We start from the raw sequence: 20723 nt of genomic DNA on the forward strand, positions 1-20723 counted from the left end.
ATTTTGAGATGGTGATTACTTTTCATGATGGGGCAAAATAACTTGATGTATTTAGTTTTCATCATTTTCAAGAATAAAGTCAATATAAAAGTAGATGCGATTTGATAGCACATAGTTCAAAATTTGTGAAAATCCACTTGAAACTGATATGCTCTTGTGTACGAAAGTGACCCCGTTGACTTCGGATCACTCCATGACAACATTTGAATAGTGACACGAAGCTAGATCCGGCCAGAAGATCGTAGGGCCCTTGTGTTGCTTCAACAGATGAAGCAGACGCTTCTGTAGACACTCCTTGAGGTAGATCTCCCCGTTTAAAGTCCCAGCGCACTCCGTTTGCCACATGAGCAGATCGCTTGCCAAATCATTTATTTCTTGAAAAACTATGAAAGTTTCTACTTCCTTACTTCCTGCGGAATATCAAACTTGTGCTGGGCGGTGAAGAACAGTAGCCCCGGAAGCTGCCGGAGGTCCGCCTTAACGTAAGTCTTATCATCCATGATGAGACAATGAGGCTTCGTCAGCATCTGGGTGTACAGTTTCAGGGTCAGTGACTTTCCCACCCTATTTTGCCGTTCGTCACGATTTGGAGCCTTCTGCAGTTCGTACGTATGCAGCCTCTGCCGGTCCTTGCTCTCTGAACAAAAGACTTGGACAAATTCAACTTGTTGGCCACATCCCTGACCGAAGCATTGGGATTCGGCTTAAACGCTTTCACGACACGCAGCATAGAACATTTATTCTGACCACATTTCTCCTTCCACGATTCCAAGTTGTTTTCCGATGTCCCAATGAGAGAGTTGAGGATTTTCCAGGTGCATGCGCAAAATCAATTCGCGTCGTTGCTTTTCGGGTGACGGCATTTTTTTCCAACTTTCGAAAAACTGACAGCGATAAAAATACAGTGTAAACAATACACTCTAAACTACTTCTACCCAAATTTACAAGAGAAAATACCCAATGGGTAATTTTCTACACAGCAAAAAATAAATTTGGATATTACAAAGCAGCGTAATGTCAGTTCATGCGCTGTATTAATGATAATTTCGTCCTTTTTGGCATGTAATATTACACCATATTTTTGACACGATTGAAGTGCATCCACTTTGATGTGATATTAAAAATAATCTTTTGCTGTGTACAGCGTTTTTTCCGTGATAAAATCTGATGTGGGAAACCCCTTAGTTAATGTGCATGACAAACAGCTGTTATATTATCAACATCTCTAAAACAGCTGAATTTTGTGGTGCGTATGATTCACATACTGAATTCAGACCACCAAAACCGGTATTATTTTACCGAGATTAGAAACAACTGAAAAAGTCAAATGACTGTTACACGTAAGAAATCAATAAATTTGACAAACGTTATTTTTTGTCATTAAACTGAACAAAGTATGTGCAAATTTAAATTTTTCACAGAATTTGCTTGCTTTTTGCAAACAGTTCCGTAGTTCATAAATTTCCGAACAGCGGAAGCCTGGATTATAACGCATTTAAAAAAATTATCTGCACCACCGGCTGCCAGGTTTTTATTCGCAAACAATTCCATACACACTTTCGTATACTGCTCATCATATATATTTGCTTTTTTTTTTTTTTTTTTATAATGCGTTTATTTTTCCAGGCTCATTTGCCGTAGCTTTGCGGAGCCGATATTCATTGTTTAGATTACAAAGTTTCTTAAAACTAACGTTAGTAAAGCGGGGGCCGATTACTCGCGGCTATCTCGAGGTTAGGGGTAACACATTTTAACAAATGGATGGCAGGGTAGGGATTGAGAACACAAGGTTTGGAGAGCAATGTGCTCTTGATCTCGAACTAAGCGACCAACTGATGAAAAAGACAAACATGGGGGTACACCGATGGGCAGCTAACAACTTGGGGGAACACAAGATGACACTAACTACTAAATCCTCAGATCGATCCGTTTTAAAAACACATAAATTAAATTAAAATATTCGAGATCTCGGCTCGCCAAGATGTCTCTAACGGGCCGCAAAGGTTGTTTTCCTCGGGCCCTGAGGGATGCGGATAACTCGGATCTAGCAACACAATGTAGGGTGCATGACCAAAGCACGTGGTCGATATCGTGATAGCCACTACCACAAGCGCACAAATTGCTGCCTGCGAGCCCGATTCGGAAGAAATGCGAGTCTAACGAGTAGTGATTGGACATGAGCCTTGATATGACCCGTATAAAGTCACGGCTCATGTCCAATCCTTTGAACCATGGCTTGTTCGACACCTGTGGGAGAATAGAATGTAACCATCTTCCCAGATCACTCTCATTCCATTTTTGTTGCCAGTTGGTGAGGACGTGCTGACGGGTAATTGAGAAAAATTCCGCAAAGGCGATTTGTCGATCAAAAATATCGCCTTCCATAGCGCCCACCTTAGCTAGCGAGTCCGCTTTCTCATTACCCGGAATTGAGCAATGAGATGGGACCCAAACTAAGGTGATAGTATAGGAGCAGTTAGATAAAGTACTCAATTTTGCTCGGATTTCGGTAAGGAAATACGAGGAGTGCTTCATTGGCCTCATTGATCGAATAGCCTCCAACGAGCTAAGGCTATCTGTAAAAATAAAATAGTGATCAGATGGTAGTGAGGCAATTTGCTCTACTGCGTAGAATATGGCTGCTAGTTCCGCAACGTATACGGAACAGGGTTTTTGCAGTTGATATGAGGCGCTATGAAATTCGTTGAATACTCCAAATCCAGTGGAAGCGTTTATAGTTGACCCATCTGTGAAAAAACTCTTATTGTTACTGACATGGTGGTACTTGTTTGCAAAAATTAAGGGAACAACCATCGACCGATGGTGATCTGGTATTCCACGGATTTCTTGCAACATGGTCAGATCAAAATTTACAGAGGAACTATAAAAGTCTTGGAGGCAAACACGAGAGGAATTGAATGAAGAAGGGCCAATCTCCAGCGTCATGTACTCGTAATAGAGACTCATGAATCTTGTTTGATGATTTCTGTCGAGCAGCTTCTCAAAGTTTTCTATTACCAATGGGTTCATTACTTCACAACGGATAAGAAACCGGAAGGACAGTTCCGCGAAACGATCTGTCAGTGGGAGAACACCCGCGAGTACTTCGAGGCTCATCGTATGCGTCGAGTGCATACAGCCAAGCGCGATTCGGAGGCAACGGTATTGAACCCGTTGCAGCTTCAAGATATGTGTTTTCGCCGCGGATTGAAAGCAGAAGCTACCGTACTCTAGAACCGACAAGATGGTTGTTCGATATAACCTGATCAGATCTTCCGGGTGTGCTCCCCACCAAGTTCCGGTAATTGTACGAAGAAAATTGATTCTTTGTTGGCATTTTTGTTTCACATACGCAATATGTTTTCCCCACGTGCTTTTGGAATCGAACCAGACACCTAAATACTTGAAAGATATACTTTGAGTGATTGTTCTACCCTTTAGTTGAAGCTGTAACTGTGCAGGATGATGCTTCCTAGAAAAAACAACCAACTCAGTTTTCTCCGGAGAGAATTCGATACCCAGCTTCATAGCCCAAGTAGACAAATTGTCTAAGGTATCTTGCAATGGTCCTTGCAGGTCCGGTGCACTTGGCCCTATAACGGACACAACCCCGTCATCTGCAAGCTGCCTTAGCGAGCAATTTTCATCAAGACAACCATCAATGTCTTTTACATAGAAATTATAAAGAAGGGGGCTTAAACATGAACCCTGGGGGAGACCCATGTAACTAATTCGTGAAGTTGTCGAGTTTCCATGAGAAAAGCTCATATATTTCTCAGACAACAAGTTGCTCAAATAGTTGTTCATAATTGGTGAAAGCCCACTATCGTGGAGTTTATCCGAAAGGACATCGATACAAACAGAATCAAAAGCCCCCTTAATATCCAAGAAAACTGAACCCATTTGCTGTTTTTGCGCATAGGCCAGTTGAATTTCAGTTGAAAGCAACGCAAGACAGTCGCTCGTTCCTTTGCCTCTCCGAAATCCAAATTGCGTATCTGAAAGTAAACCATTCGACTCGACCCATTTGTCTAGACGAAAAAGAATCATTTTCTCCAACAATTTCCGTATACATGACAACATCGCGATGGGACGGTACGAGTTATAATCCGACGCGGGTTTACCGGGTTTTCGAATGGCGATAACTCTTACTTGCCTCCAGTCATCCGGAACAATGTTGTGCTCCAGAAATTGATTGAATAAGTTCAACAAGCGTCTCTTCGCGACGTCTGGGAGATTTTTAAGCAAGTTGAACTTGATTCTATCCATTCCTGGAGCTGAATTGTTACATGAAAGGAGAGCAAGTGAGAATTCCACCATCGAAAACGGGGAATCTATTTCGTTATTACCCGACGGACGATCACGAACGTTGGTTTGAACCGACACCGAATCCGGGCAAACTTTCCGCGCGAAGCTGAATATCCAACTGTCCGAGTACTCCTTGTCTTCGTTAATCGGTGATGACGCGTTTCGCATTCTCCTGCCGACATTCCAGAGTGTTCTCATGGAAGTCTCTCGCGACAAACCATCGACGAACCGACGCCAGTAGCCGCGTTTTTTGGCTTTCGTCAAGCCCTTAAAGGTTTTCTCGAGGTCGGTGTATCGCTCGAAATCCTCGACCTTACCGTGTTTGCGGAAGCGTTTAAACGCGGCAGACTTCTCGCTGTTCGCGTCGGTGCATTCCTTATCCCACCACGGGGTGGGAGGTCGCTTCCGAACGGAAACACCCGGAATACGTTTCGTCTGTGCTCGCAGCGCGCAATCGATGATGACACGCGCGAGAAAGGAGTACTCGTCCAGCGGAGGAAGTACGTCAACCGATTGACTGGCATCAAGAACCGAGGTCGCGAATTTTCGCCAGTCAATGTTTTTCGTAAGATCGTACGCGATGTCGACCGAGCGTGTAGAAGATGAACCATTGGTAATAGAAATTTTGATTGGCAAATGGTCACTACCGTAGGGATCTTGAATTACTTTCCACGAGCAATCCAATGATAGTGAACTCGAACAAAGTGAGAGGTCTAATCTGCTTATTTTTGCTGGAGGTTTGGCTACTCGTGTTGCTTCCCCGGTGTTCAGAATTGTCATTTTGAAGAAGTCGCACATGTCGTATATCAAGGTTGAGCGGTTGTCGTCGTACAGTTCCCCCCAGCCTGTACCGTGAGAGTTAAAATCTCCCAAGATCAACCGTGGCTCCGGCATAGCCGTGCAGATATCCGAGAAACTTTGACGAGAAATCGCAGTTCGCGGCGGAAGATATACTGAGGCAATACTGAGGCATTTACCTCGAATATTAACCTGACAGGCAACAACTTCAATGCCTGTCACCGAAGGCAGATCGATTCTGTAGAAGGAATGGAGCTTGTTGATCCCCAGAAGCACCCCTCCATACGAATCTGCCCGATCAAGGCGAATAATGTTGAAATCGTGGAAAGCAAGATCGTTGTCTGAAGAGAGCCATGTTTCACAAAGGGCAAATGCATCAGAAAGTAAATTGTTAACTAAAAATTTAAATGTGTCAAGTTTTGGCATAAGACTTCTACAGTTCCACTGAAGAACAGAGATCATATCCCCGACCTCATTCGGAGAATTATCCATCAAAGGATATGATCGATGCAAGGAAGGACCACCTAGAAGCTACTTGCTTCAAAAGAGTTTTCACCATTGGCAGCACTAAATTAATAATGCTCCTCGTTGAGTCAGAGATATTGAATATACTGAAGAAGCTATCCACAATACCAGAAAACGTGAACATGGGGGCATGTTCTTGCTGATTATTCAGCTGATTTTCTGGCCGAAAAACTGGGACATCTGGGGTTTTAGATGATCCTGGAAGTGACGGAAAGTTCTTGTCATAATTACAAGTTTGAAAACCCGGTGGAATGGGCTTCGGTGCATTTCCGTTACCTCTTGATTTTTCCAAGGTGGAAGGGTGATCCGTACGAGTGGCCTTACGAGGCTTTTCGGTGTTGTGTTTTTTTGCTCGTTTTCTCGTATTGCCTTTAAAGACAAACGGACTACCCTCACCGACCTCTGAGTCAGAATCTAGACCATCAACTGGCAAAATGGAGAACGTGTTACTGCTTTTTGGTGTGGTCTGAGAAGATGAAGCGGTATTCTTCAAGAGTTCTGCTAGTGTTCTCTTGGAGCGAGCTTGCAGAGACCGCTTAAGTTTTTCTCCCTGCTGTTTGTACCTCGGGCAGTCAGTCAGGGTATGCAGGCTTTCCTTGCAGTACACGCATTTTTGAGGAGCACCGCAAGGGCCCTCTTGATGTTGCTCGCCACACTGATCACAGCGTGGTTTGTTCGAGCAGTAGTCCGATGTATGACCAAGTTGTTTACATTTCGAGCAGTTCATTACCCGAGGTACAAACAGGCGTACAGGTAGCCGAACCTTGCCAATAGCGACGTAGTGAGGTAAAGCTGAACCCGAAAAGGTCACACGAAACGAGTTTGACAAGGAATAAGTTTTTTTGGAGCCTACTACGGATACTGACTGCATTTGAAGGCAGTCCAATATCTTCACCTTCGGCAGAGCACGGTTTTTAAAGATTCCGAAGGAATCGGGACCCAAGAAATCGTCACTAGTCAAACTCGCTTCGGTGACCACTCCTTCAATTTCTACCTCACTACTGGGTATGTAGACTCGGTATTCCAATGAAAAGAGCTCGCACGCAACAATTTGGTTAGCCTGCTTCCGGTCATCAACGGTAACGCGCAGTTTTATTGGCGTTACCTTGAAAATATCGGTAACGGCCGAAAAATGTGTTGTTAGATCCTTAGAGATCCTCGGAATGTTCAAAGGTTTTTGTTTGGGCCGGAAAAAAACAACCCATGGGCCTTTCGAAGCTTCTGGGTAAGCCTTTAGGCGGGGGAGCGCAGAGGTTTTCGGGGGCAATGGTGTGGGGGGTGCAGGTGGGCGAGGAGGAGATGGTGGAGGAGAGGGTTGTGGGCGATACCTTTTCTTGGGATATGCTCCAGTATTTTTGCTGGAGAGCGAGTCAACTGGAACGTCAAGGGTTTCCATTTCCACAACTTCCTCGAGACTTTCGTGTGAGGTGGAATTAAGAGTTTCGTCGTCTGAGATGGCAAGCGACCATCCCCCGCCTTTATCATTTTCATCCATTGCGGTTAAATATCGCCGCAATGGTGTTTTTAATAAATATTTTACAAATTATTACAATAATTTCAAATAGTATCAAAAAAATGCAAAAAAAAATATAATAAAAAAAAAAAAAAAAAAAAATACAAAAAAATGATATAGTTTTACTCTACTAAAGAGTAACACAAAAGAAAGAAAAAAAAAACAAGAAAAAGAAAAAAAATATATATACCAAAAAAATTTTTTTTGGATCACCCTAACTATGCTCTACTTAAAAATAGTACGAGAAAAAAAAATCAAGAAAAAAAAATTATGGATATATACTATTTACAAAATTTTGGATCACCCTAATTATGACCCAACCTAATCTAACATGTATTGGACCATGCGGGGAGATGCGATACTGGTGAAAACAAAGCGACACGTTATACCTATTGCACTGAGGCGGCAGATGACTGGTGCGATGCTATTGTTCGCCCCAACGGCTGTTGGGTCGATACCCTTGTAGCTGGTATGCCTCGGTCGCCTCGGTAGGCAATTTAACGTGCTTTCGTTGTTGCTTCAATGGGATGATGTGATGATGCGATGATGATGAGTTAAAGCTGGACCGTAATCAAAGCGCTCGGCGTATGACTAACGGCTTCCTCACTCGCGCACTAGTTGTCTTAACACTATGCCAACTAACTTTGGCGAGAAAAAACCCTCGCGTGGGGAAAAACTCAAAAACTCAAATACTAGTGTCGTACAACGAGACCGATGCGACTTGACCGGCTCAGTGTGCGAGACGGAATGATATATATTTGCTTCTCAGTGTCTTTTTCCTAACAGGAAAAGTAGCGGACTTACTACATTCAACAATATAGTTAATACAGTTTTACACAATTTAATACTGGTGTTTCCTTGTAGAGTATTTTATCTTCGCAATTTCAAGGGGACAAATCTCAAGGTTTACGAGGATTATAAATCTGTAACAAGTAGTAGTTTCAGCTACGTTAAGCCACAAAAACCTGATTATTTAGACTTGTGATATTGCGAAGCGTGATGCACAAAATAATGCTACAAGGAATGACCTGAATCCAAAAATTACGTATTAAATGTGTATTGGCATTGGCATTAGAATAATTCTGAAAACTGCATTATATAAAATATATTATATTAACAATATGATCCATTCTTTAGCTTAGCTGATGAACCGAATTGTTAGCTATGAAAGCGCATCTGTGGCCAAAACGCTCGCAATGTATTTGTTTATCTTTACGAGGGGTAAGCTAAATGAAAATTTGTACAATATTTTAATTGTGTGTATTTCAGCATATTATTTAGTTTGATAACAACAGTGACACGTCAGACAAACTTTCATGTTATTTTCAAAAAGTAATTTATGATAATAATTTCTGATTTATTTCAGTAATAAGTGCTATACTCGCGTCCCTCGATTGTAATTGAATGGTTGTTGCTGACCTTTTTCAACGCTAGATGGTGCGTGAATCAATATTTTTCTGGACACCATTGCAATGCATGGAAAAGGCATGAATGGATCAAATTGTTAATATGATATATTTGATTATATTTAATCCATCGAAATAAGTCCAGACGGAGAAGCTTCTTAAGAAAATTCATAAAGAAAATTCTTAGAGAAATTTCCAAAAGAAGCTTCTTTTGGAAGCTCATTCTAGACGCTTGCCTGTCACTCCACTTCTCTGAATAAAAACCTGAATTTATATACTTATGGTGAGATCTGACTCTTCTTACAGATTTATTTTTTATTTTTTTATGAATGAGTCTTGCAAAACAATTTGGATCATTTTCCAAACACTTCCCTGTGGGACCCAGAATATTTCCGGATGAAGCTAATGTGGATACTATTGAAATAGTTTTTTGAATCCTCATGTGATTTAAGGTGTCGCATGATGGACTTTCATGTCGGAATCTAGCCACTTCCCTGGGGGTATCCTGAATATTTACAGATGTGGCCAACTTGATTCTCATGTTTAAGGTGTCACATGATGGGTTTTTGTTCAGGTCAGAATCTGGCCATTTTCCCTAGATTACCCAAAACATTTTTGGATAGGACCAATATGGTCCTGAGCACCTTTATACGTAAGTGTATTAAGAGGATCCCATTGATGAAATTGAAAAAAAACCTTGTTTTCTTACTCAAGAAAACAAAATGATGAAATTTATTTTGTAGGTATTTTGTAAATGCATATTTTGAGATTACTTTCAATGGTGGTTTATTCTGAAGCTATGCATTTGATCATCATTAAATAAGCAATCCATATTGTTGTTCGGATAACAATCTACAGGGTGTTCAGTTTCTTAGTGCAAATAATTTAAGGGGCGATAGAAGATCATATTTGAAGTAAAAAATTGTACTTCGCATATGATCAAATCTCAAAGATTACTGAGTTATTGAACTTTTTCTGTTTTGGTCTTTGCTTGCCATAAATTGGCTCCAACTCCAAAACTATGCCATTTAGCACAAAAATCTTGCCTCTATTGGACAGCTTGGTAAATTTCCTACTTAATAGTGTCATTTCGACTTTAAGTAAGCTGCATTTAGACATATTTTAGGGACTCTTTTCATACGGTCACTTCGCGTGGCGATCAAGTGCGCTATGCGCGCTGCAAACAGACGTCAACAGCTACGCACGGTGGTTATTTTCGCTAAGGAACCGAACAGGGTTACATAAATATTCTGAATAAACAATACGGATACAATGAAAAATTAAAAAGTTACAGAACATTTTTGATGTCAGTTTTATAACTTGAATAATCCTCCGGGCTTTGGATCAAAAGAAGGTTTTCAAAGCGGCCTGTGCACCCTTCATTGTAAGAAGGGAGAAAAACATGAACAGGACAGTAAATCTGAGCACCTATTCCCAAATTTTTAACAATCTTTTGATTGCTTAAAGTAGACTGGGACTGAACTAGATTGGAATTTACATACATGTAGCCAGTTTTAGTAATTGAACCGGCTTAACTGCGTGCATCCAAAAGTCATCAAACACTGTCGTAGTCTAATTTAGATCATTCCCATGTGTTTGGAATAAGTGACAACTTGCTGCAACCATTCAAGTGCACTTTGACATTCGTCTCTGTAAGCCATAAAACAACCACTCCAGTCACGACTTTTCCATTTCAGAAACCAGTGCTCCACACATGCGACGAACACCACGTAATCCCTCTTCCTGTGAACAAGAAAATTGAGAGATCCAACCGTAAACAGTCACTTTCGTAATAAATTGAAGGGTGCATTAACGTTCCACTCCCTTGCGCAGTTCGATGCCGCCACAGCTAAGCACTCAGCACCATTACTCCGGCGTTCACATCCTGCCAGTTTGAAGACTTCTGGCTCCCTCTTTTCAGGAAAATCCCGAACGGGAAACTGAAATCCTTTGCCGTAATATCCGGAACACAAAACTAAACAACCATCAATAATCGGCAGAAGGGAGATCTCCTGGCTGGCGCGTTCAAAGTAATCATCACTAATCACGGCATTGACTGCTGCGCGCTGGCAGTGGGTGAGTGCAAGAACTGCTGAGATGCAGCTTCCTTGCTCACACCCTGATTCGAACAGCTAGAGCACAGCGGAGGGTGTAAGGATATTTTCAGCTCACTCATCGTGGTACCTACCTTACTTGCAAGAGGGGCCCGAAATGTACCGAAAATTGATTCAATCCGTTTTGGGAAAGTGATCCGATTTTGCTTAATTGAAATCGATTAATCAAGTGCCCATGGGCACGCTACGTGTGTGTGTGTTTGTGTTGGTGCAACATTGGCTTCGTATGATGGAAGCGAGTGGATCGCATTTCAAGCAATAGAGACAGTCTGCACCGCCGGCCGTTTGGACGCATGCAGAGATGCAACAAGAATGCAACTATATCCAATGAGTGGCCCGTGCTGTTGCAGTAGTGGTTTTGGTTTATTTGGATTCCGATTTTAGAATTATGAGGAAATTTTGATTGAGTCATAAATGAGTCTTGAAATGGTGTTTGCAGCGTCGTGTTCGACAGACTATGGATAAACTTGCAGGTGGAAGGCAGGGGTATGAGTTTATTGCTCTCGTGTGTTTGAAATGTGACTGCAGTGGGAAGCATTTGGTACAATGTGTAGTCGAACTAACAGAAACATGTGTATGGATTATGAATGCTGAACGACTAACGACGGGAAAGGAAATGAAGGAAGCGGAGCATAATTTTAACGATCATATGATCTTGAACGCATATGCAGTTTCACTGGCAGTCGATGAATATCATGAAGATAGATGAGTAAGGTTGCAATTTTATTCAACTTTCAATTGCATTAATTTATTTATGTAATTTTGCATTGCTGCATCCACACAATAATATTGAACTTAAATGGAAAGCGATTAATTATTTCAGGTCAGAAAGCAAGACCCCAGTATCAAAGTGATAATGTCATTTGCGAAACGTGTTGCACCCGTACTCACAAAACGTACGCAAAAACTCTTTGCTACCAAGGCGAGAAGCACTGCATAAAATCTTTACCAAGTCCTTTTCACTGTACGGAAACACACACAAAGTAGTGGTATCCTATTGCTGTGACTTGCAACCAACCAAGGAGTCAAGGGATTTTCAAATGAATTTTATTATAATCAACCACGCCAGAGACAAGAGAGAGATAGAGCAACGAGTGAAAGTAGCATCCACTTGCTGCAGCAGCACGCGTTGGTTCATTTCATATTCAACTCGGTTCAACGGAATCCGGTATGATGGAGTGAGTGCGGGAGGATTATACAGCAAAGCCAACAGACAGCAGCAGTCCTGTGTGTGTGTGCCAGTTGCAACACCGCGGGAGCAGTTACCTTTTTATTAAATTTTTAATTCAAAAACTTACTGCTACTGAGTGCTGTCTGATGGTTACTTGCAAATAGTGCACCGGCGTGATATGAAAGGAGCTTGAACAGCCAGAGCGACGAGTATTCCACTAGAAGAATTGAGACCAGCAGCACCTAGTAGCACCACCAGGGAGAAGGGATATGAAAATCTAATTAAAATTATTCAGTTAATTTGCGTTTGTCTTTGCTGGTGCCATTATGGTGCGACTCAAAATGGTGCCAATTTCTCTGTGAAGCAAAGGCTTTTCACATTACTATTCACTCTCAATCGAGTTTTAAACTTCTAGTTGATATTAGGTTGTTGTTTTGAGAGCACGCGTCGCAGTTTTCCGAAAAAAAAATATTCTGCTCTCCGTTTATCGCGGTTTAGGTCCGGTTCAATCTAAACGTTTTCTTCCGTCCATTTCCGGAATTAGCAGTAATCAAATTGACCATCACTCGGACGTTTACACACAGAAAAAAAAAATTGAATTTTGAACGTCACGGAAAATCTCCTCTCGTTCAATTTTGAACTAAAGTTTGCATAATCCACGAAATTGTTTACAAGCTTGTATACAGCAGTGCAGATTTAAGCGATATTGCGCCTACAATTTAAAGGACATGTCGTGTAAATTAACGCTATACTAACTCAAGGTATCTTTCAAATAAGCTTCAAAATTGCATTTTTTTTATCAAATGTTAAATTCAGTCCTCTATATCCGTAATACGCGCACGAGGCTCAAACCTTTGTACACTACTTTTTTTTTTTTATTAATCTACTATTAAATCAAATATTAAAAATCCATCATCACCCTCGTGGCGAACAGAAATAGTTTTTGCATTGCTACAATAATGATTAAAAAGTCGTTATGACAGCTATCCATATAAAATAATCCGTTAGAGATAACTTCGTCAAGATACATAATATGTCAATTCATAAAAAAAATCACTGGATAACTGTTCAAAAGACAGTTTTAACGTGTGAAATGCAGTGTCTTTTAAATTCTGTAAGTGTTGCTGAACGTTTGATATGTAAGTCACTTCCTCTTTCAATTCGATCACACAAATATCGAGGCAGCAAACCGTTAACTACTTTAAAAATGAACACCATAGTCAAATATACAATTCTTTGCTTCACCGACAACCATTGTAAGGCGTCTAACATCAAAGTTGAGGAAGTGAATCTTATTACATCTCAAAATCAAACGCATTATTTTATTCTGCAAGCACTGTAATCTCGATATTTGTGTTGCATTGGCCAGAAATAAAATGGAAGGGCAAAAGTCTAGATGAGGAGAGATGATTGATTTGTATAGTTGTATTTTACTGGCAATAGTTAAATCGTTCTTCAGTCGACATAGAATTCCATACTTTTTGGCAATTTTCTTGATGACATTGTCAATGTGAGAGTTGAACTTAAGTTTGTCATCAATAATCACGCCAAGATATTTATTCTCCCAAACGCGATCAATAGTCTCATCATCAATTACAACAGAGACGTTCTCATTTACTCGATTCCGCGAAATTACCATACATTTAGTTTTACTTGTATTCAATTTAAACTGCTTATACTTCAACCATCTACTTAGAGAACGCAAATCTTCATTCAAGTGTAAAACGGCATCATCTAAATCTTTAGCTGCAATGAATAACACAGTATCATCTGCAAAAAGATTAATGTCGCAAAATCGTAAAACACGTCGCAAGTCATTAATATACATAATAAATAACAGGGGCCCTAAAACACTTTCCTGGGGCACTCCAAGGCTATTCCCCACGGGACTGGAAACAGAATCATTAAAAACAGTCCGTTGAGTTCTGTCAGACAAATAGCTTTCAAACCATTTATATGTAGTACTCGTCATTCCAAAGCGTTTGATTGATCTTAACAATAAGGGCCTAGAAATTGTTTCAAAAGCGCGTCCAAATCCAAAAAAACAGCAACAATCGTATCTTTACACTCTAAGTTATTTTTCCACTTCGCTAATACCAAATTTAACGCGGTTTCACAAGAATGACCTTCCAGGTATCCCGATTGTTCTGGTATCAACAAACTATTACTATTTAAATACTCCAACAGCTGGCCTTTAACAACAAGTTCTAAAATTTTCTCTACCACGGAACCACGGAAATCACTCGAGAATCATTCATCTTCATTCATCACCGGGACGCGTGGTTTCTACAAGTAGAATGGAAGCCCCTAGTTCCCTCAACGCAGTCGCGTCCTTCCAGCCAGCATACAACAGTCTGCCTGTGTTTGAGATGGACGATGGGGTCTTCCAAACTTCAATCGAAGGCAAGTACAATCAGGGTTGGACGTCAACTCTGCCTGATAATATTTCGGTTTCAAGTGCTGCCGCTACACTATCGGCTCCCGAACAACTGTGTTTGGTCGACGACAACAGCGCTATCCCGACAACACGTAACGATAGCAATGTTCTCACAGAAAAACTTTCTTCTAACGCTAACGAGCCTAGGCCTGTTTGGAACTTTCCTGAATTTGTACGCACTGTAGTGGCTTCCATCAGCGTCTGCGCCAACGCCTGCACCTTCAATAGCGAAGAAGCGTTTCACCATCTCGTCAAGTTCGTCATTTGTCAGACGATTGCAGACGTGCATAATTTGATGGGATAAAGTAATATTCTTATCGCCTGATCTCCCATACAGCGTCCAGTCGAGACGAGTCTTCGCTGCGACCGGTTCATCCTATTTGCCATCCCTAAGTTTGAGGGGTGTCTTCAGTTTGCTGTTATCCAGAGCGATCAGTAACCCTGGTACAACATCACATGAGGAAACTTGGCCTGCAGAAATTCACATGAGAATAAACTGCCAGTTCTACTGTGATTGGTCAAAAGTTCTTCATACCTGTCTAATTTAAGTCGATAGATGTGTATATACTGCACTGTATTTACATACAAAAGCCAATGATCTTATGAAAAATAAACTTTAAAAAAAATGCTCTAGACCCCCGGCCGATTATTTTCATGAGGTCGCAAATAATACTTGCATGAGCCAAAATATCAGACCGATTTTTTTTAAATAAAGTTCTCTTTAAAATACACCATCTACTAACTGACATTAGAGAGAGAGAGAACGCTAACTATCTCCCAATAATAACAATTAGTAGATTTCGAATCGGGCATCATTTTGCATTTGTCTCAATTCCTTATTCAACATACATTGCGACCATCACAACATTATGTATCACTCGAGGTGCATTTTGCGTTGTTCCATTTTCTATAGAACATCAAATCCCGTTCTTAGAAGAGAAAACCTCCCTGACACCATTTTCAGCTTTTGGAACGTGTTTCTTTTGAACGCGTTTCCCCATTCATCCAACCAACAAACCGCACTGGGACAAAATCAGGATCAAAGGGACACATCATGAAAACTTTTTATCTAAGCTCAACAACGAAAATAACATCCAACAGTAGTCGGCAACGGCCTGGTTTCATCTATTCCCACATCCCACTGGCAAAGCAGCAGCAACAGTAGCAACAGTAGCAAGATCAAAGGGAGCACAATTTATCTCACTAGGCTTTCGCTGGGATTTGCAACTCTGCGCGAAAATTATTTCATTTCCCAGGCGATGGCAAAGCGCATTCACTTCCATTGTGCAAAATTTCAATTATTGTTAGAGCTGTGGTTCCCCTTCCATTCATGACGTTGGTATCTTTTGCACTGTTTGTATTTTAAAAATGAAGTTCACATTTTGATTTGTAACCCCATTTCTTGCTTTGGTTATTGTTTCTAGGATTTCTTTGTCTTGACATTGGTGTTGTTTTTTGTTCTAGTGTACTTTTATTCATGCATGCTCTACTTTTCATTCAATAGTCACGACTGCATCTTTCATTTAAGAGGACTGTAAAATGATTTATTAATTCGCCTTACTTTTCAATGTTCCTCAAAGTAACAAGTTATGCGCTCAGAAATTGAACTTTCTCCTTTTATTCAAACACGCAAACGAACTTGCTCGGTGCATTTATTCATTTCGCTGCTCCTTCAAAAGAAAGATTGATTCTGGTATTCCTTAGCAAAGTAAAAAAAAAAACGGGAAAGGTGACTGAATTTACATTTGATAAAGACGAAAGCTCATGTTACCGTCGTTATCGGGGGCGTCAGGAGCTAATATATTCCAGTCTCGGTCTGGTGAGTAGCTCGCCCAGCTCGACAACGACTGACTGAGTAAGAAGCTGCTGATACTCATAACTCATTCAAATCACCTTGCGACTCCATTAGCATGTCTCGTGATTGCTTGTTTCTGCTTGGTGGACCTTCCTGGCCGGGCACAACCTATTTGACACGGGTAGGAGGACGTCTTGCGTGAATTGGAGCAAACTAATCTTATCAGCCATATCCCCACTGTCGAAATCGAAGGGAGGGGCTTTCAACACATAGTACAAGAAGGGTTGCAACCGATTCTCTGCTTTGTGGTGTTATTTCACCACCAATTGTGATGTTGGGTTTCTGTTCGGTTGAGCAGAGAATTTCAATTATTAAACGTCATAAATAACTTTTGTTTGGAAGTTTATCGCAGTAAATGCTAGTCGTTTTTCAATTTGCGGACGAATAAATCATTTAGCACTGCACGATTTCTTTCTTGTTGATCTTGGTTCAAATATTGTAGCTACTGGCTTAGGACTTGTTTGCGCCAGTACTGTTTGCAAACGACTGATGTTATAGAACACCATTGAGATCAACTTTCGTCTTTCACCTTGACTCCAAACCAGGTCAGATTTTCTGCTGTGGATGTCTCATACTGAACTGACAATTTGAAGTTTGTATGGGAATTACTATGGGAAAATTTAAATTTTTATTCTAATCGTCTTAGCTTTTTCCAGAATTATTCATGGGTAAAGAATCTGTTGTTATGTGAAATTAAATCAGCAATAGCTTTGCTTAGTACTACATTTAATTTCTAGAACCTTGTTGGTAAGATTGATCAAGCGCTTTCCATCACGAACTAGCCTTTGGCCAAAAATCACGTTAGTAAATTATTTTAAAAAAATAGTGGGGTTGTGTACAAGACACGACCGCATGGTTAACGTAGATTACGTTAAGCTGTGTAGTGAAATTCTCGTGCATTTTTCTAGATATTGATTTAAAATACAGTAGAACCTATAATTTCAGTCCCATGTACAGATTTTGGATTTCCTACTTAGTATAACTTGGTTGAATTCAGGACCTCATGAAAATGCGAATATTCTATTACATTTGGTTCCTAAATAACAATTCCTTTTTTTTTTTCATTTGGTTTGTTTTTTCCGTCGATCTTTTTTTCCGTGCTGAGCACCAATGCTACCGACGTGCCAGGAAGGCAGCTCCCACACCTGGACCCTACCTCTCGATCCATCAACTCATGAACCGGGGACCAACGGCTTTACTTCCCATCCGAAGGAAGGCGTGATCAGAGATGTTATGCCTCAGAACATCCCGGCGGCGCCGACTGGGATTGAACCCAGGCCTGCTGGGGTGAGAGGTAATCACGCTTACCACTACACCACCGGCGCCGTTAAATAACAATTACTTCTGAGTAAGGCTTTCTTCAGGTGATTCATTGAAGCGTCCAACAATGACCGTCATGATGGCTGATATTCCCTCTCACTTCAAGATTTCTCTCTTGGACGGTTGTGACATCACTCATGAAATTGAAACTCCTTGTGTACTGCACTGCAGCAAACGTGAAGTTCCAGTTTCTTTGTTTTTTTGTAAGTTTTGTGAGAGCTGATATTTATGCTCTTGAAATTTTGAGGTGGTAATGGGATTGATCAAAACAATTTTGCACCAATGTTATGCAACATTTCGTAGTTGATCGGAAATATCTCCATTAGAAAGTCGATGGAGAGAATCGATCAAAGCAGACAGGACCTTTTGAATTGTTCGTCTATAATTGAAAGACAAAATCGTTGAAGAGAATCGATCATCGCATGGGCCCTTGTACATGCTCACTGCCGATTTCTCGGTACATTTGCTGTACTTCCAAGACTGTGTCCCAATAAACTGAGCGAAAACATCCGGAATACTTCAACTGATGATTGAATTGCTTGAGCCCTTTAACACTCCGAACACGATGCCTCTGGTAAAATGTGTAACGGCAAACTTGTAATGTTTGAAAAATCATAGCTCATGACGAATTTGAAATCAATGGGCGCCACTTAAAACTACAGACTTTAAAGATTTATTCGATATCAATAGGTTTAAAATCTATAGATAAATTGCTGAGTAATGATTTTTCAAACATTACCAATTTGCTGTTACACATTTTACCGGAGGCTTCGTGTTTGGAGTGTTAACAATATGCTGTCGAATTTCAGATGATTTCTTTATGGTTGAATTCGTCATCAACTGATGACTGTCCTCCAAATTATGGATGATTTTTATTTGAAACTTGGCTATAAAGCATACAGGGCTTAGAGGACAACAATTTAAGGATAGGATGACTTGCAAATGCTTAAAATTAGATTATTAATTCGATTGTTTACATTTCCATATTGAATAGCCATAAACAGCCATTAATCATGGATACAAAAAAGAAATGCTGGTAGAGTAAACTTCCTCTACCACGAAATAGACAATTTACGGTTTCCATGATTTACCAATGTTCGTACCACCTCTGATTGCGATGGCGATGCTTCCACCTCGTTTGTCTGCTTAGAGCAGAAAATGACGTTCGATAGAATTATTTACATCATCGTTTTGAATAATTTGCGTCAAGGGACTGAACCAATATCAAATGCATTTCAATTTAAGATGACTATCATTCTGCAGAGAGCATAACGCATTCCAACTGAAGGCCCTATCCCTTTTTATAACAATTTTCATCCTGTGTTCGAGAGGAAAATCATCTGATTTCAAAACAACCGTCCGGTTGCAGCTATCATTTAAAAAGGCGATTTCAATGTTCCGATTTGAATTGTCTGAGGTTTCATTCGAACAGAGGATGGTGGTTTGGTACAGTGTAGGCGAGTTAAATTTAACTCGTGGTCAAAAGTGGCGAATAACCCTGCTATCCAAGTGTGGTTATTTCTGACCCACTAGAAGTTAAATTTTGGCAACCGTGGCTGAGTTCTGTTTGAAACCCGATCGAGCGAAAACACTGGGATTTCCGAACATTGAAAATAACTTTCGAAATGTCACTTTTAACCACGAGTTAAATTTAACTCTGCAATTGGGACACAGATCAAGAAGCATTTCTCGATTACTTAATCGAAGGGATATATCAGTTTTTTGTAAACAACGCATTTGATCGTCGATTTGGAGTAACTGGTAGCTCACCCACGCATGCTAACACTACCATTAAATAAGGGAAATTTGCCCCTACCTGATATAGTTGTATTAGTATGCGTGGGCTAGCTATCAGTTACGCCAAACCGACGATAACCGACGTGTATATGGATTTTAATTTCATCTATAAATGACAAAGTTATAAGCGTTTGAAACCTTACACGTTTTCGTGACGGTCGCAATTTTAGTTTTTCGATTTACCCCCTGTAACTTCCCGCAAGACGTAGTCTACGTCAAAATCAAGCGCAATGGAAATACGAGTACTACATACACATGGTTTGAGAGCTATTTTTCTGACAGAACTCAACAGACTGTAATTTAATGATTATGTTTCCAGTCCCATTGAAAATAACCACACAGTTCGAAAAAGTAGTGCACATTTCTGTTACTATGATGCACATAAATGGAGCGGCATATATCATTCAAGATAACACTATAGATCGTGTAAATTTTTGACACGTCCAGGCAATGTTTATGCTGTTTAAGCTGCCTTCGAGTACGGTTGACAGGAAATGGATGCGAAAAACTTTTCATTTAACTCTAAAGAGCGAGCTCAATACATACTGACCTGCTTGACGGTCTAACAAAGCATAATGCTTATTTTGACCATGAATACCTCTTTTATACCTACTCGAAGGCTCAATTCTTCTAACAAGTTGTTGAGTTTTTGACGTAGGACTACGCATGTGATTTCTATATGGGGGTACACTTTGTGAAAACCGAAAATGGAACATGTAACGAAATTATGAAATATTTTGAATGTTAATAACTCAGCTGCACCTGGACCAATTTCAATAATTTTATCAGTTTTTTGTACGCATCGATAGCAATGCTTCCGACTGTTGGCTTTTATCAAGAAACTATTGAAAAAGTGGTAAATGTCAAGCATTGTCCAAAAGCGTCGAAATAACTAACAAGTACACCAATTACGTACAAGCATATGCTGTTTCCCTAACACAGTCATCAGAGTTAAATTGTTAAACATGTCCCAACTAAAATTCACAACAAAAGGCTCTTTTCAGGGCAATCATAGTCATACTAAAGAGTATAAACAGAGAGAACCCCGCTCAGATTCCTATTCCTGCACAAAACACAGGCTCCTGCTGCAGTTAACAAATAACATTTATTGTATAAAACCACGCAGTCCTATGTCACCGTACAACCGTACAACCCCATAGGGTTGATATTGGTTGATATTTTTATTCAACGTGTTCGATTCATCGTATCTGCAACGTAACTAAGCACAATGGCTCGTACCAAGCAGACCACTCGTAAGTCCACCGGAGGAAAGGCTCCTCGTGAAATCGCGCAGGACTTTCAAGAGCAATCTGCGCTTCCAGAGCTCGGCCGTTGCAGGAATCCAGCAAGGCCATCTGGTCGGTCTGTTCGAAGATACCAACCTGTGCGCCATCCACGTCAAGCGTGTCACAATTATGCCAAAGGACATTCAGCTGGCTCGTCGTATTCGTGGTGAAAGCTATTATTTTCTCCGTCGAA

The 20723-nt window shown here is 40.6% G+C and overlaps 1 protein-coding gene across 1 annotated transcript in view; it reads right to left on the reverse strand.

Annotated features, from left to right (window-relative positions):
• Positions 1-395: 395 nt before the first annotated feature.
• The window catches only part of LOC135703953 (uncharacterized), a 101550-nt gene continuing 81222 nt past the window's right edge, over positions 396-20723 (reverse strand). Inside the window, exon 2 of the mRNA XM_065225307.1 lies at positions 396-637. Within this exon, the coding sequence (XP_065081379.1) occupies positions 396-637 (242 nt within the window). The remainder of the gene's footprint in view (positions 638-20723) is intronic.

The sequence above is a fragment of the Ochlerotatus camptorhynchus genome, unplaced genomic scaffold (genome assembly GCF_037179485.1).
Source record: "Ochlerotatus camptorhynchus isolate MF236.1 unplaced genomic scaffold, CSIRO-AGI_Acam_v1.1 ptg000225l, whole genome shotgun sequence".
Taxonomy (NCBI): Eukaryota; Metazoa; Arthropoda; class Insecta; order Diptera; family Culicidae; genus Ochlerotatus; species Ochlerotatus camptorhynchus.